This window comes from Mustela lutreola, chromosome X (assembly GCF_030435805.1).
Source record: "Mustela lutreola isolate mMusLut2 chromosome X, mMusLut2.pri, whole genome shotgun sequence".
In the NCBI taxonomy this organism is placed as follows: Eukaryota; Metazoa; Chordata; class Mammalia; order Carnivora; family Mustelidae; genus Mustela; species Mustela lutreola.
This window is the reverse complement of record NC_081308.1, coordinates 15,565,301-15,591,969: the sequence shown is the minus strand read 5'-3', so window position 1 is coordinate 15,591,969 and position 26,669 is coordinate 15,565,301. Positions and strand designations below refer to the sequence as shown.

Below are 26,669 nucleotides of genomic sequence, written 5' to 3'. Positions count from 1 at the left end.
AACCGGTGACTCAGTGCGCTGGTTTTGGAGGCTGAGCTGAGCTCTCTGACTTTGGGGGAAGTTAATTGAGCTCTTTGAGGTTCACTCGTTCATCTATCAAATGCTTGTGGAGTGTTTCCTGTGTTCTGAGCACTAGGGAATACATGGGTGAATAGGTCGGACCTAAACCCCTGCTCTCATGGCACTTAAATCCTGCTGTAATAGACAGACATTAAACCAGAAACAATATATAAGTTATAGCATGTTGGAGGGAGAAAAAATTAGGGGAAGGGGATATGAATGTTGGGGACTGGATTGCAATTGATGATAGGGAGGCCAGCAAAGGCCTCACTGAAAAGGTGACCTTTAAGTTAAGACTTGAGCCAGCGAGGAAGAGACCTGTGGGGGGATCATGGGAAAGAGCTTTCAGGCAGAGGCAACAGTATATGCAAAGGCCCTGAGGAGGGAAATTCCCTGGTGTGTTGATCTGACTCTGTGCTAGAGGGGGGAAGTCTAGATGAGAGAGTCAGAAGATAGGCATAGAGGGCTACTGTAAGACTTGGGACTCTGGGTGAGATGGGAAATAATCAAGGGAGCTCTGGGCAGTGGAGTTGATGTGACCGGGGATGCTGTAACTGGCTCCTTCTTGCTGCCCTGTGGAGAACAGACCACTAGGGGCAAGGATGGAAGCAGGGAGCATAGGTCAGAGGCCAACCCAGGAATCCAGGGGAGCCCAGGGTGTTGGTAGTGGAAGCAGGGAGAAATGGTTAGATTCTGGATATTTCTGAAGGTAATACCACCAGGATTTACTTATCAGATTCTGGATATTTCTGAAGGCAGCCCTACTAGGGTTTGCTGATCTGACTGGATGTGTAGTGAGAGAAATGAGGGACGGATGACCCAGGGTTTTTTTGCAGACCACCAGGAAGCTTGTTAAGGTTGTGGGTCTAGAGTTCAGGCACCAGGTGCAGGCTGCACATAGGCATTTGGGAATCCTTCGAAGCCCAGATGAGTGAAATCGCCTGGAGAGGGAATATGGCACCCCAGCATTGAGACTGACAGGTAATGGCCAAAAGAGGAGGAAAATAGGCAAGTGAATGTTCTAGAAGGCTAGGGGAGGTGTTTCAGGAGGGGGCATGATCCCTGCTCATGGCACACCAGCTGTGTAGCCTCAGAAGTTTCCTCCCCTCCCTGAAGCAGCTCTTCCTCTTTAAAAGGTGACAGTACTAATATCCTGGTAGAGTTTCTGTAAGAGCTAGATGTATTTTATCGTGTGCCAGATACTGAGAGGCTCTGAGAACAGAAGGATGAATAAATAATAATGTACCTAGAGTCCAGCTACACATTATTAATATTATTATTACTAGTAATGATGAATACTGGGTATAAGGGGAGCTCATAGGAAGCTTTTTTCCCTTTCCAGAATTAGTCCACGTATGGACATATAAATGAAAATTGCCACTATTCTTAAGTGAAAAATGAAAAATAAAACCTCTTCTACTATGTTCATGCATTTAAGTAAAGCATATCTCTAAGGTTCTTTTTTTTTATTTATCTGATCACTATTATTGGAGCTCTTAAACCACATTGTAAGAAATAGAATTTAAAAAATTTGGTTCATAGGCCTGCCAAATGTACACATTCTTCAGACTGATACATTCTGACATGAAAAAAAAGGTTAGTGTTTCCAAAACCAGGAAGCAGAACGTTCCAAGTTTATAGCACAGAGTAAATTTGATGCATTGCATGAAATCTTCTTTATTCCAGGAAGCCTTAAGGAATGTGTGTCATTTTCCCAAGTTTATTGAGGAACATGAAAAGGACTTTTAACCCTAGAGAACAATCTGCTGGTTACCAGAGGGCGGGTGGCGGGGGATGGGGGAAACAGGTGATGGGGATGAAGGCGGGCACATGTGTTGAGCATCAGGTGATGTACAGAAGTGATGAATCACTGTAGTGTACACCTGAAACTAATATTGCCCTCTATGTTAACTAACCGGAATTTAAATAAAAACTTGAAACAGAATATGAAATGGAATAAGTGGTAGTCGTTTGAAATAAAAATGATAATTTTGGAGTAAAAGTTTTTTCATAGGTGATCAAGTTGCAGGATAGCTAGACATTTTAGGTTTTCACCTCATCCATATTCAGCTTTGACTTGATGACATTTTTGAGATCATATTTTCACTTAAGGTATCATTAGATTTCTTTTTTAGGGTGAGGGTAGAGAAATACAAACAAACACATCTGTAGCATGGTAGCATTGATGGGTGGCTCTTCCTCTTTCCTTGTGGTGTGCACACTGGGTGCTGCCAGAAAATCTGCTGTGCCCTTGTCCTTCGGCCCGAGAATTTCAGTCTTTCTGCTGTGAGCCGTGAACCCCGTCAGCTTGCTTGCTCTCAGCCCGGCTTCATGGAGGCGCGTGGAGTGCAGGGCGGCGGCTGCGGACCCGGGCTCTGCTTCCCGGGTCTCGGTGGGGCTTGGACCGAGAGTAGCAATGCCCCAAGATCCTGGAAGTGTGAGTCTTGGTTTATTAGCTCTGGGTCCTTGGGAAGTTACTCCCTCTGGGTATCTGCTTGTTTCCCTTTTGAAGCAGGGAGTAGTAGCAACAGTAGTGCCCCTCTTTGCTAGTGTACTGGGGAGGATGCATGAAATCCTGAGTGTAAGGCAATGCAGATTTGGGTTTGATGCATATTAATCAGTCAGCAAATATTAATTATCAACATTAAGTATTGAGCCACTCTGAGAGGCTGGAAAAATCTGGAGGTCTGGTGTTTGTCAGTTGGTGCTATGGGCAGTGGGCGCTGAGATGGAGGTAGGGATGCAGGAGGTGTATTTGCGGAGGGGAGATAACACCCTTGGGAGATGAAAGGGCGGGAAGCAGGGCAGGGGAGCCTCAGGCTGCCATCCTAGCCAGCCTGACAGGGAGCTTCTGAGCACTGAGCAAACACTGCTCAGGAGCCTGGTATGGGAAGGCCCTAGCAACCAACTTTCCCCCACTGCTCCACCAGCAGGGCCTGTCACCTGGGCTGGAAAATAAGCTGGGGTGGAGCCTGAAGGCACCAGTTCTTTCCTGAAGGGACATGTGGGCAGCACACCTCCAGGGCCTGCCCAGAGACATTTTGTTTCACTGTAGTTTCTTAACTCACAAGGGGATTTGAAATAATGTATTCCCTACCACCGGGCCCTGCCCCCAGCTCAGGGGGAGCTCTCACCATCTGTCTGCCACTGGGGATGATTAGACAAGAGATCTTGAGGGACATTCAGGGAGAGTGAAGATAAAAATGTGAATGTCTCCAGTGTGTGGTCACAGCACACCACATGAACACACACACACACACACACACACACACACACAGATAGGCATTTAGCTATTTGTGGAATGAGGTGCATGAGGTCAGCCCGTTTTAGCTCTTTGCTGCCTGTTTTGCTTGTCGTGAAGGAAAGAGTGTTTCATTTATTGTCATACTTCCTCTGGGACCACCAGGTTTTTCTCAAGAAAACCAACAAAGTTGATATCCTGTGTCTGGGAGTCTGGGTGAAAAACACAGTGGGCTTGCCTCATTTGTAAGCAGAGAGGCTGTCCAAGGCAAACCACATCCTGCCCAGGCTTTCTTGAGGCAGGTGGTCCCAGATGGAGGCCCAGAGTGAGGAGCCATAGGAACCAGGCTCTCGTCAAAGGCCTGGGGCAGCCATGGGAGGGAGCGCTCGGGCCCTGCTCAGTTCCAGGGCCACGTGGGGACACCCTGGCTGCTCTGTCCTCTTACACTGAGCCTTTCTCTTCTAAAGAAGCAGCATAGCTCGGCGGCGGCCGTGCTGGAGCTCTCAGGGATGTGATTTTCTTGTCTGTAAAATGAGACCGTGGTCGAGATCTGAGATAGCTAGTACCAAGAGAGCAGGGGCCAGCTTAATACCAAAAAAGGGGCTGTTTTTGCTCATCGTGGAAGAAAAAATAGATTAAAATTGCCTTTAAAATATTTACTATAGATGTGTACTTTAGTCATGATTATAATAAACCATAATTGGCATTGACTTAAGTGTTAAAACGTGAATATATTCTTAGCAAGGCTGTGCGTGTTTCCACAGTATCTCGTTGTCTGCAATGTGACGCCAGATGCTCAAGCCCTCGGTCACACGGGGCCTGCTTTCTGACCACACGCTATTCACGGCAAAGAAACCGGTAAAGAAACGACATCCAAATGAAGAGGTGGACAGATTATGGGCAAAAGATACATTATAACTGTTTAAACCCGCAAGTGCTATCAAGTTAAAACTGCTAAAACTGTAGTCACACTGTAACAGTGGGGCCTTCAGGGGTGCAGATGGAAAAGGAATCAGGTTTATTGCTGTCATTCTGTAACTGCTGTTTAACAGCTTGGCTTATAGTCACAGTTCACTCTAACTGTTCCTCTCAACTGCAAAATCGTGAGTGTGTGTGCACAACCTTTTCCTCTCCAAATCTTGAAACTGCAATAATTGCCAGCCTATTAAAAAAAAAAAATGCATCTGCCGTATGAACGTAATTTCATCTATTCTGTGTTAAATGAGTAATTATGACATGGGGCTCTGGTGACACAAGATAAGAACTTGGATACATGTTTGAATATGGACCATGTCAGGTTTGTGTGGTTTCAGATACTGAGAAATCTCTTCTTTGTGCTCACTGATTTTTTTTTCATGGTCTGCTCTGTTACTTGCTTCAAAATATCACATGACAGATGAGCTCTCTGGTACATATAATCCATGTAATTATAGTGAGGGTTTCTTTTGTCAGTGGTGGTTAAAAAACCCATACACCTTGGGGCGCCTGGGTGGCACAGTTAAGCGTCCAACTGTTGGTTGTGGCTCAGGTCTCGATCTCAGGGTGGTGGGATCAGGCCCTATGTCGGGCTCTGCACTCGGCACAGTCTGCTTAAGACTCTCTCTCCCTCCCCTTCTGCCCCTCCCCCCCATGCATGTGCTCTCTCTCTCTCTCTCTCAAATAAATAAACCTATTTTGAAAAATCCACACACCTTCCTTCTTACCCTCTGATTTTTTTATACAATTTTACTCTCGCTTTTATTTAAAAACTTGAGTTTGAATGGTTTCCATTAGCAGATATTTTAAGATGACAATCCAGTCTAAGATGCTGCCAACTTGAAGCTGAGCACAGCCCCCAACCCTCGAGCTGGATATGAAATCTAATTTCAGGCCTGGTGCAATGCAGGGACATAGCTGGTTTGTAAACAGCCCTTGTGACAGCAGAGCACAGTTGACAAGCACTGGTTCTGAGGCAGGGCGGAGTGTGTTCTCTTGCTGTCTTAACTGGTCACCCTGATTGCAGTTCAACCTGGGGTGCATCTCACAGAGCCACACGGAGTAATTAAAACCACAGGTTCAGCATTGTTCATTATTTGGTATAATGAAAGCCAAATGACAATCCATCCACTTTACTAAAAACTGTATCCTTTTTTTCCCTCTTAACTGAAATGTACGTGTGAATATTAAAGCATACAAAGAATCAGAAGTCACTCTCTTCGTTAATGAAACCTACTGCAGGGCCAGTCTTGGCCTGTAGCGTGCATTTGCTATTCCCAGAATGCACGCTCATCGAGTTCCTCTCAGACCTGTGACCCATCCCTGTGTCTGTCGTGGTGGCAAAGATGGGTAGGTTATTCATCTCCACCCACTTTTCCCCCCAGAGGGGCTAGAATGATCTTAAGTACAGAGAAGGAACATGTTAAATATTCATCTGGTTTAATTGAATGTAATATACAATCCTTAAGATTAATCTGAAGTTTTGGAGTCATTAATGGTTCATTTTTTTCATAGCATAGGATTTATTTGTTATTATCTAAGATAGTGAATTATTTAAGTAAAAAGGGAAAGTTCTTTCCAGAGATGGATCTTAGCAAGCTGTTGCTGCTTTCATTTACATATGATTACTGATTGTATTAAATTGGGAATGTGGGTGAGGGGAGGCGTGGCAGCCTGAAGATTTTACAGGTTGGGTGGTTACTAGGTGTTGCATGGCACGTTGCAGCCTGGGATCTGACACTTGCTGAATGACCTGTGGTTCACCAGGGTGTGTATCAGTGACTTCAAATTCCCATGAATATTAATAAAAATGGCTGGATATCAGTTTAAAGGACAATGAACCGATTAACATGTAATATCATTATATACTTTATTTATAAACATGCACAAATAATTTGTTCTCTTTGAGGACATCAATTCTTCTAACCTTAGTTTCTTCTATCACTTCTTCAGCACTGAAATTTAATGGTGTACTGGGGTGATTTATATTTTTTTAGAACAGCTTCTGAAAGTGTTGCCCAAAATACTGTTTTGTTGGTTCTTTTAGGATTCAGGTGATCTCTAAATTATTAAACAAGAATCAAGGGCTGTATACATATGTCAGCCTATTTATATTATAGTACTATTTTCCACCATGGCCACCCACACCTTGATTTTATATTTTGAAATGTTACTGAACTATTAAAATATAGAAGAGCTTGAGAATATCAACATCTACCTACCCACCACCTCTTTCATCAAATGTTACCATTTTGTCATACTTCTGATTCTTTAAAAATCAATAAATAGACTTCCAGTTTCAGCTCAGAGATGTAGAGAGCTGCAAAGATGTGCCTCCTACGCTTACAAGAAAAAGTCTGGACAGATTGGAAATTGACAGAGAACTGAGTTTGCAGAGCGAACAGCCATTTAAAACTCTGGAGAGCGGCACTTTCTGAGACATAAGGCCTGAACATTTGCTTACCAGAGGCAGAAGCCACCAGACACCACAGAAGTAGGTAGAAAGATCAAGCTAAAAATTTGACAAATGGCTGGAGGCTGCACGTGGGATAGCTTGCGAGTGCGAAGCTCCTGGGGGCAGCAGAGGAGTAGGAAGGTGTCGTATCCTTTTGCAGGCTTTTCCTCCAGGAATGCCACCTGGCCCTTACAGGGAAGATGGGAAAATCTGAAGAAAACTACTGGTGCGGGCTGGAGGTGCTGGCTTAGGAGCCACTGAGAAACCACTCAGACTTTTTTCTCCCTTAAGGAACAAAAAGCTTATTCTGCAGTGGGAGGGACAGGGTATGAGGGCACTGGTGAAATACCATTGCAGCTGGGGGAAGAATTCCATCCAGCTCAGCACCCCCTACCCCACCCCACCTAAGAAAAGTCTTAATCTTCTGGGAGAAGGGCCTCAAGGCTGTAGACTGAGAACACTGGAGCATACCCACTACAGCAGGGGGAAGGAGGTGGGGGAGCTCTATTCCTGGAGGAGGGACAGAAGCACTTGTGGAGGCTAACTGCCAGATAGAGGCCTGCTGTGCACTCCAAAGATGGAGTTTTAGAATATTTGCAGCCCTTCCCACCCCACTGTAGCATGCTATCAAGCCTCCAGGAATAACAACAGTGGATTATATAGCAGGGAGAACTCTAAGAGACAGACTCTCTTTGGGGAGCAGCACGGAGGGAAACCCCAGAGCCAAGAAAGGGAGGAAGAAAAGATCCCAGAGGAATTTGAAGTTTCTCATGTCTATAGGAACAACGAACCTCAACGTGACCTGACTTCTGACTAGAGTATCTTAAATCCCCGCACATAATGTCTCATTTACCTCAGTATCTACTGCCCTATACAAAGTATCTGGCTTTCAACCAAAAACCACAAGACATGCCAAAAGGTAAGAAAAAGCATCAGAAGAGATAAAATGGTCATCAGAACCTGACAGATACGACACAGCCGTTGGAACTGTCAAACTGTAGGTACACATACCTTACCTACCTCAACCCAATGAGTGCCCTTTATGTGCCGGAGCCATTTTAGGAATGGGCTTAACAAGAGAGAGCATAACTGCAGACAACCAAAAAAAAAAATAGTTACAGATAGTGAAATATGCAGCAAAGAAATATCAGAGTGGAAAAGGATAGAGTGACTGACTGGTGGAATGTGTGGGCTGTTTCAGAGTCATCAGAAAAGGCCTCGTGGGGTAGGTGAAATTGTAGCTCACACCTGAATGATTAGGAGGCTCCTGCCATTACTACAAGCCATCTAAGTAGAGAGCAGCAAGTGCAAAGGCCCTGAGGCATGAATAAGCTTGGACCGCCCCCAGTCTAATATTAATGCTCTGGAGGGTAACAGTGTTATGAGAATGTTGCTGATAAGAGCAACCCCTGCAGCTGTGTCACTGTCAAGGCTAACCTAGGGAGGAAGTAGTGGGTGGGTTCTCTCCTGCTCATATACTTTTTCTTTAAACACTTACAGAAATTACTGTTCTTTCCCCTCATTTTGCAGGGCCAGGAGACTCTATAATACCTTTCTTGTAACCTGGCCCTGAGTGAAAAGGAGCATGAGTTTGCTGTTGTGAGTTAAGGCCTCATTATTTATCTAGTAGAAGTGTATTATTTATTCTTTTTAATTGTAGAGAATGTGCATTAACTCCACTAATCCTAACCGCCACCCCCCCACCCTGGGTAGTGGTTATTCGTATATTACAGATGGAAAAACTGAGGCCTGGAGATGAAGATTGCAGATCTATTAAAGGTTAACCCTGGTATTTGAACCCCAGGAGCCTGACTTTGTGTGATTGCATTGTAAGAACCGATGGGTATTCTTTTTTTTTTTTTTTTTTTTGGTTTTTTTTTTTTTTTTTTAAAGATTTTATTTATTTATTTGACAGAGAGAAACCACAAGTAGGCGGAGAGGCAGGCAGAGAGAGAGAGAGGGAAGCAGGCTCCCTGCTGAGCAGAGAGCCCGATGCGGGACTCGATCCCAGGACCCTGAGATCATGACCCGAGCCAAAGGCAGCGGCCCAACCCACTGAGCCACCCAGGCGCCCCCCGATGGGTATTCTTAAAGAATAGAAACTGATAAAAGCAAAATGAATACAGTTGTTTAATTCTTATGTTAACCCAGTTGATTTTAAAGCATTGGCTGGTGAAACTGCCTAGGGAAATGGACCAAATAAGTACATGGTGAACCATCTTTAATTTGTTCTTTTAGTATGAGTGCCTCAAAACTGTTGAAAATGGGGAGTTTAAATAGTTTAACATCCCAGTTCCCTCTGCTGTATTACTACTACATATGTAAGTATATAATATTAATACTGTGAAGGCAATTTTGACTGGCATTTGTCTAATGAGAACATTCTGGAAATCAGCATTTATGATCTCAGTAACTCACTGTAACTGGTGTCATTGGTCTACTGTTTTGTAGACTGCATCTTTCACCGGCTCAATGCTCTTTATTTTTTCTATACTAATGCTAATTGAGAATAAATAAGTCATAATAAAAATTAACCTTAAGGGGCACCTGGATGGCTCAGTTGGTTCAGAGTCCGACTCTTGATTTCAGCTCAGGTTGGGATCTCAGTCAGGGTTGTGAGATTGAGCCCCAGGTTGGGCTCCGTGCTGGGCATGGCACATGCTTAAGATTCTCTCCCTCCCTCTCCTTTTGTCCCTCCCCCTAACTCATGTGTGTGCTCTCTCTCTCTCTTTCTCTTTCAAAAAATTAAACCTTAAGTACATGTTTGGAGAGGGAGAACTTTGCATTGGATGAAAAGGATGATTATATTCATTGGTTTCTGTTTTTTGCCATTAGAGGAAAGGAAAGAACTTTCCCACGAGCACCTCTCTTGACACATGAAAAGGTTGCTGGTATTCAGTAATGAAACATTCACTGAAGGAAATGTAATCTGGGGGGAGTTTTCTCTGGCCAGTAATAATAATTGAACACCTACAGTGTACATAGTTTTATTATCTGTACCATTTATGTGGTATGACATGCTGGGTTAGAAAAACAGCAAACTTTTTTTTTTTAAAGATTTTATTTATTTATTTGACAGAGAGAGATCACAAGTAGGCAGAGAGGCAGGCAGAGAGAGAGGAGGAAGCAGGCTCCCCGCTGAGCAGAGAGCCCAACGTGGGACTCGATCCCAGGACCCTGAGATCATGACCCGAGCCGAAGGCAGCGGCTTAACCCACTGAGCCACCCAGGTGCCCCAACAGCAAACTTTTATACAACACTTCCCATGGACCAGAGAAGTTAAGTAACCTGCCTAGAGGAGCACAGCTAGTCAGTGCTAAACCTGGATTTGAGCCTGTGGGTGCTTAATCTCCAGAGTTCAAGTGCTCACTCACTCATGATTGTACTAGGGTACAGGTTATCTGGGTGGCCTTGGCTATATTAAAACCACAACAGACCGAATTGTAATTAGCATGAGGGGGTATCCAAATCTGTCAGGTTCTGAGAAACTGTTGGGAATCATCGAGCTGGGTGTTAGGCTTCTGTGAGTTGTTAAAGCCTGTCATTGTTGTTTTTTAGAGATTTTATTTATTTGTTTGTTTGTTTGTTTATTGAGAGAGAATGTGTGTGCACAAGCAGGGGGAGGGGCAGATAGAGAGGGGGAGAGAAGATCTCAAGCAGTCTCCATGCGAAGCCCCAGAGCCCGACTAGGGGCTCGATCTCACAACTCTGAGGTCATGACCTGAGCCGAAATAAGAGTTAAGGGGTTAACCATCTGAGCCACCCAGGTGCCCTGAGTTTTGTGTGTTTTTTTTAATATGCAGCCACCCTGATTTTGATATGCAGCCACGTTCAGCTGGGACTCCCACTTCCTATGAAAGCTTTATATTGGTACTTGAAGAAGGGAAATAAGTATATATGTTTTTGGGAAGTTTCTTTAAGTATACTGATTTTTAAGAATGGATGCAATTCGTGGTTCTTACTAGTTCTAAGAACTATTTCTCCTACAATGCTTTGCTTCCTTGTAGAACACTTTAAGGTCAGAGACTTTGCAGGTTCTGCTGCTTTGACAGCATAGGAGGCGAATGTAGCTTGTAGACATGCGCGGTACCACAGGTGTTGATGCCGCCAGCACAAATGGAAAAACGCATTGCTTTAATTGAAAGAACATGCTGTGTCTAGTCTTTGACTCCCTTTACATTTAAAATGACTACTTCTAGTTTCTGGAGGGTGGGGAGGGAGGGAGCAGGATTTGGCTCTGTTCAGCCAGTAAGATCCTGAAAAATTTCAGAATGTGAATTCTGATGGTGACCTCCCACTGCTTCTTCTCCCTTTTGTGAAGGCGAAACAAAATACTACCTAGGAAATTCGGAAGCCAGACGGTGGTAGAGCCCAGACTTCTCAAACACTAACAGTGTCCTGTTGGGGGAGATGGCGTGAAGGGTGGGGGGCTGGAGTGTGGGGGGGTGTGAGGGGAGATCTTGTGAAAATGAGCATTCAGGTCAGGGGATCTGGGCTGGGGGTGGTGCTTGGGGTGGGAAGAGACTGAGACTGCAGGTCTAACAAGCCCCCAGCGGAGGCTACTTTTAGTAGCCGGGGTGTAGGTCCCCAGTGATGAAGTTCTAGAACCTAGGTGAGGTTCGGTGGGCTGAGGTCCGGAGCCGATGACCAAGAAAGAATTCTTGAGATATCTTTGGTGCAAAATGGTGGTTTATTAAAGCCCGGAGACAGGACCGTGGGCAGGAAGAGCTGCTGCCCCGGGTTGAGAGGGTCGGCATGTTATATACCTCGCGGTTGGGGGAAGGTGAGCGGAAGGGATGGGAGGTTTCAACAGAGTTTTCACAGTTAAGGAGGGCCTGCAAGGTGCCGGGGGGATGCCTTGCCCTTATGGCCTGATCAATGTCATCTTTAGGTCAGGCATTAACATCAAGATAGTTGGAAGATTCTTGGGCGCCTGGGTGGCTCAGTGGGTTAAGCCGCTGCCTTCGGCTCGGGTCATGATCTCAGGGTCCTGGAATCGAGTCCCGCATCGGACTCGTGGGTTAAGCCGCTGCCTTCGGCTCGGGTCATGATCTCAGGGTCCTGGGATCGAGTCCCGCATCGGACTCTCTGCTCAGCAGGGAGCCTGCTTCCTCCTCTCTCTCTCTGCCTGCCTCTCTGCCTACTTGTGATCTCTCTCTGTCAAATAAAAAAAAAAGATAGTTGGGAGATTCTTGGTGGGGTGTTATGATCCTGCTATCATTTACATTCCCTTCTACCTCAGCCTCCTCCAGTTTATGGTGGGAGGGAGACATTAGGGCTTCAGGAACTGAGAGTTATTTGCCTCTGGAAATTTGTGCTATTGATAAGGTAACCTCCCTGTTTAGGTCTCTAGGACATCTGTAGAGCAAGGGAGATTCCTGTTCTGCAGGATTGCGATCCCTGCAAGTTAACTATTTATCATTTTATGGCAGTCAGGGGTGCCTGAGGAATGCTACACATATGGAGGGGGGCAGGTGGAGAGGGGTGCAAGGCGCCAGCTCTTGATCTGTCCTCAGCCAGCCTCCTGCTCCCTCATCACCCAGCCCTTGTTCTCAAGGCTGTGTTGATCATCTGAATCACCTGGAGAAGTCTGAACGCAGAGCTTCCCAGCCCACAGCAGACTGAGTGAACTAGAGTCACTAGGGCGGAGGTTACACAGATATCTGGGTGGCCGGGGGTGGGGGGTGGTAGTTACTGACGTGGTTTGATGATAAATCTGCCAGCTTTGTCTTTTTTTAGTAGCGGTGGGGGGGGGGGGCTGTGTAATGACAGCTTTGAAAACTTCCCTGTAGGAATCAGATTGAGATGTTTAAAGACAAACTTTCTGACATACTAAGAGCTTCCTGTTTGACCTAAACTCCATGAGAAATCTTGACAGCCACTCCCCTTGGAAGGGAACTGGCTGGCTCTTGATGATTGTGTCCCGACTGGCTGAAATCAGAGAGTGTGGAGAAGAGAGAGAGAGAGAACTTAATGGTTAGTTTGCTGACCTGCTTTGCATTAGATAATGTCTGTGGAGGCTCCCAGAGTGCGTCCAGGGGAGCCAGGGCCCAAATATGGAAAAGAGAAGCCATGATGATGAGGTAGGAGTTGAAATTACCATCACAATTGTTGAAAGCGTTATTTCAGCACTTTCCCATGCGCCTGGGTCTGGGGTTTCATTTCTCCAGTGGAGGGCCTGACAAGCTGGTGGGGGTGCGGGCTGGGTGATGGCTCTGCTGTAATGCAGTGCTTCCTCCATGGTGGGGCTTTGTGGGTCACCTCTTTCACAGTATGACTTTCTCTCTTTTTGATAACTGAGGTTCTCCAGCAACTGAATTTTTTTTTAAAGATTTTATTTATTTATTTGACAGAGAGATCACAAGCAGGCAGAGAGGCAGGCAGAGACAGAGAGAGAGGGAAGCAGGCTTCCTGCTGAGCAGAGAGCCCGATGCGGGACTTGATCTCAGGACCCTGAGATCATGACCTGAGCCGAACGCTGCGGCCTAACCCACTGAGCCACCCAGGCGTCCTCCAGCAACTGAATTTTTAATATTTCTGAAATCTTATTGTTACTCTTTCCCCGTGAGATCGTGTAGGAAGGTAAGACACCGGGGGGAGATGATCTTCCTGGTTTTCCTTGATTTATTTTGTCCCTTTTAAAAAGTCCCTTCAAGACCAAGTGTTTCCCATTGTTGTTGCATTTATAATTTTCTTTGCCCCAGCTCCTTACCTTGTCTGAGGGTTAAAAAAAAGATAAGGGAAATGCCATGGTCAGGAAAAAAAAAGTTGAGTGTGGGAGAGCCAGAGGCAGGTTCCAAGTGATGTGGCTCTGACACACACCTGCTTTCCTATAGTGACTTCAGGCCCAGCAAGGGACACAGGCACCCACAATCTGTAGCCAGAACCCCGTGAGAAGCCCCTGAGCCCCAACTGTGCTGAGCGCCTTGCTTCTCTTTGCTTGAACCCTCCCTGCTGCAGAGGCAAGGCTCTAGGACATAGCCTGGTGCTGAGACAGACCCGGACGCACTTTTCTAACCCATTGTGTTGTGCACGTAGTATGCCAAAGGAGCCAAAGGGGAGGGACCTTAGTACCTGGGGCAGGAGAGGAAGGAACAGATCAGGCAAAGAGGATGGTGAGAGGGACCAAGGAAGTGTGAACAGAAGCCTGGAGGGGGAAGCAGTCTGAGAAGTCTCTGGAAGGAAGCCTTTCCAAGAAGTACAATGGGAAGCAGAGGTGGGGGGTTGGGGGGAGATGTGAGGTTGGGAGGTGACAGGTGCCTTGTGTACCTTTGTAAGGAATTTGGACCCTAGATGTGATCAGGAAGCATCAAAGGAACAATTTGAAGCAGAGGCATGCTGTCGTCAGATGTGGGTGGAGGAAGAGTTTCTTTAACAGGTAAATTTCTCCGGAATGAGCATCTGCCCCATGTAGCTTATTTTAAAAATAGCTTTATTGACATCTAACTTGCATACCGTACAATTCACCCACTTGAAGTGTCCCATTCGATGGTTTTTAGCACATTTACAGAATTGTGTAACCATCACCATGATCTGATTTTCATACACGTCCTTCACGCCCCAGAGAAACCTTGTGTCCATTTGCTGTCACTCCCCACTTCTAAGCCCAGCCACAGGCAACCAACCACTCATCTTTGTAATTTCTCCTTTTTCTTTAACATTAAGGGGAATGTCTTCCGTGAGTGTATTCACTTCAGGGTGTCTCTTCGCCAAATTATAAACTCCTGCTCTTGACTTCCCAGCCGTGGCTCAGCCCATTCCCGTCGGCCGTGATTTCGCTGTCCTACCTAACGGGCAGGCTGGAGGGTGGGCGGACCCCAAGGGCAGTGTGTTCATCTGCTCAGGGTGACATCAGAGACCTGTGTGCTTCCTGTCTCTCCCCCACGGTGGTCCTGCCAGGAACTCCGGCCCAGGGCTGGTTTCTCGGTGGTTGTCAGGGAGCTGCAGAATGGCACGGCCTGGCAGTGGGGCGCTCTGCTTCCTTGTACGTAGCCTACACGTACGAGGAGTCCCTTCAGGTGCGCGCTTAGTTCCTGTTGCCCACCCTGAACCGGCGAGTGCCTGAGAATTGATGAGTCTGCCTCTCTGCAACTGGGGGGGGGGGGGGGACTCTCTGGGGGATAGGTGGCTCTGTGGCTCCTTGTCAGCGACCACTAGTTGTCTCTGCTGGGGAAGGAGGAAGGGAGCCACCTCTACTCGTGGTATTGTGGTATGAGGAGCGGGTTTGCAGCTGGACCCTCGCTTCATGTGTCTCTGAAAAGGGTCATCAACTCAGGTCTCACCAATTCAGGAGTTCATCCTCATTTGGTCATGGGGTGCACTCAAGTTTACCTTTGGACAGTGTAATAGTGTGGGCGATAGTGGAAATAGTGGTAACATAAACTTTTGTGGGAAATAAGTGATTTAAGTCTCATTAGAAAAACCTGTTCGCTTTAGGATGGAAATGTTTAAACACATGACTAGTAGTAAATGCTAGAATATTGTTCTTATCTAGCTATTAAGTTAGTCCCCTGGAATCTCTCCTTGGGGAAAAAAAAAATGAAATCCTGTCCTGAATATGTCAGTATTTGAGTTACTATATGAACTTGACATTAACAAAAATTGACTTTCTTTCAAGTATAATTCATGCTTCACTAAGCCAAGTAGACATTCTGCCAGTTATTTGGACTTTATTAAATTTTGCTTTATATGTAATAAAAAACTCAAGGTAGGCCTCTGCTTTGCAAAATATCTTACTTGATTAGGAGCTGTATTTTCAAGTCTGTTTTGGAGCGAGGTTTGTCGTCATGTAAGTAATGAGCATTTTCTGGTGCAGCTCTTTAATGGTGAGAACGGATGTTGAAGAAAGCAAACACCATATGCCCTTTGTTTCGCGTGCATGTCCCCTCCTGGAGGCTGGGTGGAGTGTTTCAGCTGTCTTGAATAATCTCCATTTTGCTGTTACTGCAGACTTTGCGGTTCTCCCACTCTTGTCTCCGATGTTACAACTTCTTCCTCGTCCTCCTCCTCAGTCAGAAAGGTTCCATGCTCTCAAATGCCAGAGATTGGATTAATTTTGAAAAGTGAGTTTCCCTTGATTTGTGACAGAAATTAGTGCAGAGAATTAAAAAAAAAAAAAAAACCACCCAGTGTGAACGTGTAGTGGGAGGGGCAGGCGGGTTGGGTACGGGACAGGATGCTTAGAATAATTCTGCTGCCAAGTGAATCAGAGACTTGCAGCTCTCGGCGAGCACGGAACATACTCCTGCCCAGAGTTCAGACACAGTGAGCCAGAAATCACCACTTCATACTCCACAGAATGGACCCTTCCGCAGCCAAAGCCCCGAGTGCTGCAGAGGCATCTGAGACTGTAAGTAGGCCATACATCTGGTTCCGTTGCTCTTACGCTGGCATCTTTTGTAGCCTGTTGTCTGACTACTTCTTAGGCCAGGAGGGAGGAGGCATGATGGGGAATTTGGTCCTACCTCTGTCCTTCCAAGATGGTGAGCAACACTGTTTTCCATTCGGACCTGGTCTCAGCTTTCATGTTTGCGGTGGAAGGGAATTTCTTTCCCCAGGCCTTCCTCTGTGACACAAGTGGCTTTTGGCCGAGCCCCTTTGGTAGTAACATCTGTAAAGATTTGGGACAGCACTGTCATTTGGTGTGAGGGCTCTTCCCTTCTCCTAAGTGCAAATGATGAGTTTTTTCCAGGGGATACCCCAGCCAGCAGAGCCTTCTCCCCCTGCCCGCCCCCAACCCCCAGGCATCCCTTCCATCAGCGAAGTGTCCCTAGCAAGGGCTGGGAGCAGGTGATGTTTCTGAGGCAGCTGGCAGGTTTGGAAGCCTGGGATGAAGCCAGGTGTGGAATCCAGCTTCCCTCTGATGGGAAGGAGAGAAGAATGAGTTAGAAAGCAGGACAGAAGTCAGCTTGAGGTGTCTCCAGAGAGCAGCCCTGTTGCTAGATGCCAGTCGAAGTGGCAGGCAAAGCTCAGATCCTCACTCTGCCAACTTTGGGCCACTGGCAAATATCTCTCCTCATCTTACTCTTCCCATCTGAAAATCACTATCTTTGCCCCTTGCGGGATTGCTGGATTATATGAAGTCATGAATGTGAAAGTAATTAGTACTTGGTAGGCATTTGCTAAATGATGTATTTTTGCCCTTCGTGCCCCTTCTCCTTCCTTAGCGGGATATTGTACCGTCAGTGCGAGCACCGTGCTGGGCTCCAGGACATGCCACCCGTGTTGCCTTCCTGACTTCTTTCAAGGCAACCTTTGTGGCCTCCGAGTTCTCTTGCTTGGTGTCATGGACTTGATCTTAGGGTCAACTTTGTTCAAGACCAGAGCCCCAGGTTGCCCTTTTAGCCTAGGTCAGGTAACCAACCCCCAAGCACAAGGCGGTCTCTGGCAGATGGTGAGAGTGGGTCATGCTGTGTCTGCGATCCATCTAAATTAAGGATCGTGAGGACAGGAGACCCAGGTCAGGAGGCCACGTGATGAATCCTAGGGGGACAGTGATCAATCAGAAGAGCCATTTCTCATTCAGCTTTGAGTTTCCAAGTTATGGAAACCTATATTCAGCCAGTGCAAGGGAGAAGAAAAAAAACCCTTGAAGAAAAGTGCTCAGTAGTTGATCTGATTTCTGAATCAGAAGTAGGCGTAGGGCACCGTCATGGTGACATTCCAGCGGGTTGTTTCAGTTAACCTGTTCATGGGTTTAGGCATCCCGCGTACTTGTCAGTTCGTTCCCAGATGCCTTCCACCATTATGGGCATGTGTCTGTTTAGGGGATTTTCTTGAGTCTGTCTTGTTAATTAGCTTTACCCTGTGCTTTATCTTTGCTAACTGTGAGTTAATTGGTAGTAAGAGTGTTTTCTTGTCAGTCACAAGTTCTCCCACCGCTTTGCCCAGTTGAATTTCTTGTATTTCATCTCACATTTAGACTCAAATTGTTTGCCTCTAGCTGGCAAGAGTCCATAACGGTCTGCGAGCTCCAACACAGTGCTAATTTTTATCAGTGATTTTGGAGACACTTTGTCATCTGTGCACTTTGTTTGGTGTGTGATGATTTAAGAGTACTTTTTATCTTAACCTGCATCAGAATCATGTATCGCAGTGTACCAGCCTTCAGTAGCTCTCCGTTGCTCTTCTTTGAAATCCACTTTCTTGCCCATGACCGGCAGCACCTCGTGTAGCCTGGCACACGACGACCTTTCCAGCCTTGTGGCCATCTCCCGCACGCCTGGCCACTCCCTTCCATAGCACCAGTGCTGCCCCCACTGCCCTGCTCCTGCTGGCTCAATCCCACTATCGAGCCCAGGCACTTGCCCTGTCCCCTCCCAGGAGTGCCCTTTCTCTGGCTCTTGCTTGGGTGGCTTGCTCTGTTTTCTTTCAGGTGTTACTTGGAGAAGCCCCTGGGCCATCTTATCTTAAGGGACTTCCTCCATCTTAAGTTTCCTTTCTCCCTTCCTGTTATGTCAGCGTATCTATTTCTTGCAGAGCACTTATAACAGCCAGTAAATCCTTGCCTCACTGGCTTGCTTGGCATTTGCCGGCTCCCTAATTGGAATCTCTCCACCCCAGGGCTGGCGGAGGTCTGTCTTATTCCACTGAATCCCCAAGCCCCTGACTCTGTTCTCAACCCACAGTAGGTGTACAACAGAGCTTTCTTAAATGAATAGAGGTTTGGGATGATCAGTGACGTGGATGCTTTTCAGTAGTTGGTGACTGTGAGCATCTTCTCTGTGCCGGCTGCTCCCGGCCCTGCTCCCTGCTCCTGGCACTTTGGGAGCCCTCCAGACCCCAAGGCCTTGGCAAGCTGGTGGCTGGTATCTGGAGTAACCTTCTAACTGTTTGAAGCATCACTTTTGTTCTCAAAATGAAAACCACCTGTCTTTAAAGCTATTTGCTTAAAACAAATACTTATTTCTTTACCGAGGCCTTCCTCCCCTTTCCCCACCTCCTGCCAAGAATAATGGGAAAGCCCTCCTATCTTGGAGAGCAGTTTTCCCTCTGGTCACAATCCAGAGCTGGAGGATTTATGACCCAGGGTGCTGAGCAATAGCTTTCCCCTGCCCCGCTGCTCTCAGATGTCCACACTTTGTTCTTCCAAGGGGCTCCAAGGGGTCTTGTGATCGGGGCTCAGCCTTGGTCCTGCCTGCCTTTGCACAGTGCCTTTAACCGTCCCTCCTCCAGGGAAGGAAGCCATCCCTGGGCACCACAGAGATGGCAGCTGGGGTGGGGACCATGTCTGACCAGTGTTCTGTGGTGGGCGGCTTGCCAGCTCCCCGACACCTTACACCACTTCTGGGGAGAGGCTGCTGTTGCCTGCATTTTAGAGACGGTGCAGTGAGGCTCATGGCCGGGGAGGTGGGTTGTGAGCAATCAGGATCGGAACCCAGGTCTCTCTGGCTTCCAAATCTGTGTTTGTTTGTTGGTGTTCTCGGCCTTTCTCAGGTCTTGGGTTTTTTTTTTTTTTTTAATTTTAATTTTTAATTTTTAATTTTCAGCATAACAGTATTCCTTGTTTTGTTTTTACCATGTTCTTCAGTTAAAAGCTGGCACCTTGGTGTAGGTAGATGCGTGCATAGATGGAACGGCACAAGCGTCCCAAAGTAACGGTTGCCTTCCCTGTGCACAGTGTACCCTGAGGGTCTCCGGTCCATTTTAAAAATGCTCGTCAGGGGCGCCTGGGTGGCTCGGTGGGTTAAAGCCTCTGCCTTTGGCTCAGGTCATGATCCCAGGGCCCTGGGATCGAGCCCCGCATCAGGCTCTCTGCTCAGCGGGGAGCCTGCTTCCCCCTCTTTCTCTGCCTGCCTCTCTGCCTACTTGTGATCTCTCTATGTCAAATAAATAAATAAAATCTTTTAAAAAAATGCTCATCAACACATAGTGGGAGTCTGTTCCTTTTTAAGGCCAAGAAATATTGCATCATATGCATACGCCAGCGTTTCTTCATCTACTCATTCATCAGCTGACATGGAGCTGCTTCAGTGTCTGGGTCTCCAGCCGCTGTGGGGGGCCAGGGGGAAGCGCATGGTGCTGTTCAAGGGGTATCAAGTCTTCATGGTGCAGGCTGACTCCGTCCTAGAGCTCTGCTGTGTGACATGGTGTCTGTCGTTAACAGTGCTGTATCGCGTACTTAAAAATTTAGTCTCCAGTGTCCATACTGCAATGACAAAAAATGCCAGGGAGAATCTTCTAAATGGATCATGTGGCCCACTAATTGAAAGCAGTCAGAGGAACACTAGGTGATAGATCCGTGCTTACTTCACATAGAGGTTTTTATGATGAAAGCTACTTTTCAAAATGGCTATTGCAGTATAATCGACACACAGAAAATGCTCACAAGATGATAGCTTGTTGAATATTCACAAACCGAACACATCTGTATGAAGAGCACCAGATCAAAACACAGACCGTTGATTTAAGCTTCTTTGAATCAAGGCGGGCATGGAATACAACAGAAAGCGATGGGCCCTCAGTTTGTTCGGAATTGTGTACATGCAGCTTACTTGATAGAAACTGTCTTTTTAGAGCTCCCATGTTTTGTGTTTCCAGCGGTGGGGCCTGGCTGGTATTTTAGGTCTAACAACTAGGAGTGGAACCAGGCTGCTATACGGACCGACCTAAATGGCCACAAAAGGAGGCTGAGGATGCGCCTGGTAAAATGTGAACAAGGAGGAGGGGGAAGGGCCAGGACCCCACAGTGGATATGGAAACGTTTGGGTATGCAGACTTATGGTGACAGTAATCGAAACCCAGTATTACTGAAATGGGGTGGAGGTGGGGAAGGAACTTGGGATTAGAGTTCCAAGCCCCTCGAAGTCAATGTACTTTTGTGTAAGATAAAGAACATTGACCTCTTTCAGTGAGTATTGGTTTAGAGAAAATTCTTTTAGCATACCAAATCAAACTCTTTTTCTTGGCCAAAGACCTGAATATATCTGAATACCAAAACAAGCTAGATTAACTTCGCTTTTGTAATGTGTGGGTTCTGTAAGGTCGTGGTGGTCAGACCGTACCCCATTCCTCATCATGGCATGCATGTAGAAATGAAAGGGAGTGGATGCTTGAACGTGCTTTTTAAACATTACATGCTGTTACAAAGTTTTATTAATCTCTTTGTGAGACGCATTGATAGCTTTTTAGTCAGACTGCAATCATTTCCTTGAATCAGGGACTTTGGGATAATAATAAATCCTTTTGTCTTTGTTGATTAGATAAGCTCTTATTCATTGTTCCTTTTTGTGAAGGAGACTTTGAACTCTCACACATTTGGTGTGCGTTTCCTGGTGTTCTGGACCTATGGTGTTCACTGTGGGTCTGTGTTTAATTCTGTATTTGTTGTGGAAAAAAGGTCATAGGACTGTAGCAAACACACTGTGGGGGAAGGGGCATCCCGCTGGGGACAGGGAGCCGGTGTATCTGACTTACTGTTCCTTTCTTGGTGCCCAGCATTGGGCCACTAAGCACTTGCTGAATGAATGGAAGGAGAGAGGAAAAACTGCTAGGTGGGATTTAATGATAAGTACTGTGTGCTTTGTCTCTTTTATCCTAGTTAGTCACTACAATAAGCCTGTGAGGTGGGTGCTTTTGCTATCCTTTAGAATGACCTCAGGTCCCTGTTTGCCAGGGGATGGTTCTGGTGTGTGCCTGCTGTCCTAGCACTGACAGTGGTAGTACACTCTTTCACTCTGAAGCGTCCTGGTTCCAGTGATAAATTGGTTCACTCTGAGATGACTTGAAGAGACATTTCTCCAAAGAAGACATCCAGATGGTCAGCAGACATGTGAAAAGATGCTCAGCATCACTGGCCATCAGGGAAATGCACATCAAAACTACCGTGAGCCATCACCTCACAGCTGTCAGAATGGCTAAAATCAACAACACAAGAAACAACAGGTGATGGCGAGGATGCAGAGAGAGAGGGGACACTCTTGCACTGCTGGTGGGAATGCACATTGGTGCGTCCACTGTGGAGAACAGCATGGAGTGTCCTCAGAAAGTTAAAACTAGAGCAATCATCCAGCAATCGCACTACTAGGTATTTACCCAAAGGACACAAACATACTACTTCAAAGGGATACATGCACCCCGATGCTTATAGCAGCATTTTCTGCAGTAGCCAAATTACACAAACAGCCCAAGTGTCTGTTTACTGATGAATGGATAAAGATGTGGTGTACGCACACACACGCACGCACACACACACAGATGAATATTTTTCAGCCATAAATAAGAATGAAATCTTGCTATTTGCAACAGTATGGGTGGAACTAGAGAGTATTATGTTAAATGAAATAAGGCTGTCAGAAAAAGATAAATACCATATGATTTCACTCCCATGTAGAATTTAGGAAACAAAAACGAGCAAAGGGAAAACAAAAAGAGAGACAAACCAAGAAACATACTCTTAACTCTAGGGAACACACTGCTGGCTACCAGAGGGGTGGTGGTGGGGGGATGGAGGAAACAGGTGACGGGGATGGAGGAGGACCCTTGTCCTGATGAGCACCACGTGATGTACGGAACTGTTGAATCACTCTGTTGTACACCTGAAACGAACATTCCACTCTTTGTTAACTAACTGGAACTTTAATACAAACTTTAAAAGAATTAAAAGAGTTGGCTTTCTCTCAGATGTTGTGGTTTGGATTGACCGATGGGGAAACTGAGGGCACAGAGAAGCCACAGCGCTTCCTAATGCCACCCAGCTTGTGTGGGGATTCCTTCCTAAGAGTCTGACTTGAGATTTTGTCATTCAATCGCTGAGTTTTGCTGCCTCCCCACTTAAGCCAAGGAGTATGCAGTGGAAAAAGAAGGACTCTGTTTTTCATTCTTGCTATTTAGTAAAAGTCGTGATGTATGACTCTGGGCAGGAAGACTGTGCTGGTGAAGACCCAGGGAAACCCTAAAAACGCTTTCCCTGGTGAAGCTGGACGCTTAGTATCCTAGAATGCTGGTACCACTCACATGTGCCTAGGGCTTCATAGTTTACAAAACCCTCTCTCCTACATTATTCTGTTGAAACTTCATGTGTACCCTGTGAGGTGGAAGGTGGTACTTCCATCTTACGAAGGAGGCTGGGTGATTGATCAACAGGACGATGGGGTCACCTGCCTGAGGTTTTATATCCACAAAAGGAGCTGGTCCAGGATTCGCTTCCTATTCTGCCTGCATGGTTGGCGCCTCTCCCCTGTAGCAGAGGGGCCTTGTGGCCAGGCGTGCTTACACAGCTCTTTTGAGGGTGCTGCTCATGGAGGATTAGAAAGTCCTTTGAAGACTCACAAGGTAACCCAAGGTAACACTACCGTAACACAAGGTTTCTCAACCTCGGCACTGTTGACATTTTGGGCCATTTAAGGCTATGGAGGGGTGGGGCATGCTGTGTAGGATGTTGGGCGACATCCCTGTTCTCTACCCTCGCCAGTAGCTCTCCCCTCCCTTCCTCCCCGGATGTGGAAACAAAAATTTCTCCAGATGGTGTCAACTGTCCCCTGGGACACAGTTGCCCCTGGTGAGGAACCACTGGCCTAAGTTCAATAGCAGCATTTGAAAGAGGGGAAAGGACAACCTTGAAAATGTCAGGCCTGTCATTTTCCTGCTCTGGTTTCTAAAGCATCAGAAAACCTATCAAAAGACCCACAGAGGGGTGGAAAAGGGAACAAGCAGCACATTTCATGTTGGATTTCGTTCCATGGAAGACTGTTGGGTCTCCCAAGGAGGGATATGAGGGCCAGCATTTTTTTTAAGTTAGAAATCACACAACTAAAAGTGTTTTTTAATGGAAAAGTTAGAATAGAGATCAACTGGAAAAGGCACATATGCATGTCCTGAGAGCCTGCTGCCCAGAGATAACCACGCTTCACATGATGCTTTACCTCCTTCTAACCTTTTCCAACATGCATGTATAAATCTTCCAAATAGGGCCATGCCACAAATGTTATTGTAATCAGCTGTTTTTAAAACTTACATTTGCCACAGATACCTTTCCATATCTCTAATACAGAGCTACAACATTTTTTTTTAAACAAGATTTTTATTTATTTGTTTAAGAAAAGCAAGAGTACAAGGACATACAAGTCGGGGGGTGCAGAGGGAGAAGAAGACTCCCCACTGAGCAGTGAGCCCAACATGGGGCTCGATCCCAGGACCTTGAGATCAGCACGACCTGAAGCTAAGGCAGATGCTTAACCGACTGAGCCATTTAGGGGTCCCACTACAACATTTTTGATGGCTGCATTGTATTTCATTGTATGGCTACAGTATAATTTATCCACTTCCTATTGTATACATTTGTTTCGTTTCCAAGTTTGTTTTTGCTATTACATGCAAAACTGTGATGAGGATTTGTGTGTGTGCGCCCATGTCCTTCACAGCCTTTTTTTTTTCACCCCTTACAGAAATAAGGAAATGTTATCATCCGTTGAATAAGATCTCTAATTTGTAGTGTGCTGGATTGCCTTTTGAATATATTACATAACTTTGCCCCTGAAAATTATGGAAATTGTATTCATAAAAATTAGATTATGCACTAGACGTGCAGAATGGGGTGTGGAAAGTTCTTTGGTTTTCTGATGAAAGGATGACTAATAAGAAACCATGTAGGTTTCATGCCCTATTCATGAAAACTACTCGTAACAGTAGAGGGCTACTTCCTGAGTAGGAATTACAGCCCAGTAAAGATAACTGAATCTTCCTTTAAGAGTTTGCTCATTGCAGAGAGAAACTTAGGGCTACGTTCTCATGAATTTTCATTGCTCATAGATTTTTCTTACACGTTTTCAAAGTGATAAAATGAAGGGTGTCTGGGTGGCTTGGTCGGTTAAGTATCTGCCTTTGGCTGGGGTCATGATGCCAGGGACCTGGGATTGAGCCTGGTGTTGGGCTCCCTGCTCAGCAGGGAGTCTGCTTCTCTCTCTCCCTCTGCCCCCTCCCCTCATGTGTGCGTTCTCTCTCTCTCTCTCTCTCTCTCTCTCTCTCTCTGTCTGTCTCAGATAAATAAATAAATAAATCTTTTTTAAAAATGAAAACTCCCTCTCCTCTCTGTTCATGCTCTCTCGCTATTTCTTTTCTTTTTTTCCTTTTTTCTTTTTTCATTAACACAGAATGTATTATTTGTTTCAGGCATACAGGTCTGTGATTCATCACAGACATTACACACTTCACAGCACTCACCATAGTACATACCCTCCCCAGTGTCCATCGCCCCGCTCCCTCCCACCTCCTCCCCTCCAGCAGCCCTCAGTTTGTTTCCTGAGATTAAGAGTCTCTTTTGGTTTGTCTCCCTCTCTGGTTTCATCTTGTTTCATTTTTCCCTCCCTTCCCCCATGATCCTCTGCCTTGTTTCTCAAATTCCTCCTATCAGGGTCTCTCGCTATTTCTGTCACCATCTCTGGCTCTCTCTCTCAAATAAATAAAATCTTTCAAAAAAATCAAAATGATGACATGATAAATTCATAGTAGAACCTTTAAATGGTACAGAGAAGCTTAAATAAATTTCCCTCCTTTACTCTGCCTTTGTATTTTTTCATTCTGTAGAAATTTTCTATGCATATACAACCACTAAAAATGTGCAAAGGTTTTTTCCAAACCCCACAAGCTGGCCAGTAATACACAAGCTCTGATCCAATTAGCTTTCTTCAGTTAACATACCTTTCTGTGCCTACACCTTGTTATGTTTAGTTGGTGCCCTTTTTGGGGTTGTTTCAAGCTTTTCAGACATTTCTCTCTTGCAGCAAGGCAGTCTATTTTATTTATATTTCATAGTTTCTTTATTTATTTTTAAATGGTCTGTTTTACATGTACCTCTCTGTAGGCTACAAGGCCTAGCAGTGGGAGGATTGGGTTAAGAGTCTGTGCCCTTAAAATTTTCACAAATATTGCAAAATTGCCCTTCCACTGGGAGTAGCTGGACTTGTTGCATCAGGCATTTTTTTCCTGCCTGGCATAAACTGTGGACTAATACATTGGGAACACAAAGGTTGACCTCGTCTATGGGATGGGCCATCAGGGTTAGGAGGCCTCGGCCTTGGGGGTACTCGGGGAGGGATAAGTATTTACTGGGTTTCTCCTGGGATTGGCCAGAAACTGGCTTTTGCCTTTTTCAGCAATGGAGTAAAAAGTATGTCTGTAAAGCCAGGTGACAAGACCCAGGCAGGCAACTTTCTGGTAATATTTGATGTTGTGTGTCAGAATCTATGTAACAAATGTACCAAATGCACCGTGCAGATGTGTAATGTAATAAATGTGATGCCACCTGCTCTAATCATTTCATGATCATTTTCCACCCCTCTTTATCTCTTCCACGATGTCCTTTTTGATGTTTTTCTATTCCCCATCTTCGTCTACTCCACGTTATTTTTTGCACTTTCCTTTTTCAAAAATGATCATTATGGCGGATACTGCATTTTATTGTTGTATTATCTTATTTTTGCCCGGCTCTGTCTCCCTGATGAAATTTGAACCAACGCCTGGTCTCTAGTCTTTGTCACCCTAGTGTGGTGTTGGCACAAACGTATTTGGATCAGCTGCTTTCTTTGGAATTTTCCTAATTTTTGGGGGTCCCTGTGTTTGGTAAAGGAGGCCTGTCGCTGGACACCCCCATTGTCAGTTCCCAGAAAGATGCTCATTAAGGTCTGTCACCTCACTTGTCAGTGTGTTGCTTTCCTGCCCAGGGAAGGGCCCAGCAAGGTGCCTTCTTTTATTGATCTGGTATTTGAAGCAGTGGAGGGTGGCAGACATCTGAAGATGTCTCTGTGAACCCCAGTGGACACAGCAGCTGCCACAGCCCAGCCCAACCATATGAAGGGCCCGTGTTTTCTGAGAAGTTGGGGGCTTTCTGATGGGCACTGCCAGTGTTCACTTGCTGTAGTCTTGGCCAGGAGTTTTTGAGCTTGTCTGGGGTTAGGCACCCCAAGGCTGAAACACTGAGAGGAAAGCAGATCTCAGTAACCT

The 26,669-nt window shown here is 45.9% G+C and overlaps 1 protein-coding gene across 6 annotated transcripts in view; it reads left to right on the top strand.

Annotated features, from left to right (window-relative positions):
* SH3KBP1 (SH3 domain containing kinase binding protein 1) overlaps positions 1-26,669 on the top strand; it is a 339,463-nt gene that overhangs the window by 79,964 nt on the left and 232,830 nt on the right. The window contains exon 1 of one of the 6 annotated variants that reach the window (XM_059158546.1): positions 15,932-16,080. The exons of the other annotated variants lie outside the window; for them this stretch is intronic. Within the exon in view, the coding sequence (XP_059014529.1) occupies positions 16,030-16,080 (51 nt within the window). The 5' untranslated portion in view covers positions 15,932-16,029. Of the gene's footprint in view, positions 1-15,931; positions 16,081-26,669 lie in introns of those variants that run through there. 6 annotated transcript variants of the gene reach the window in all.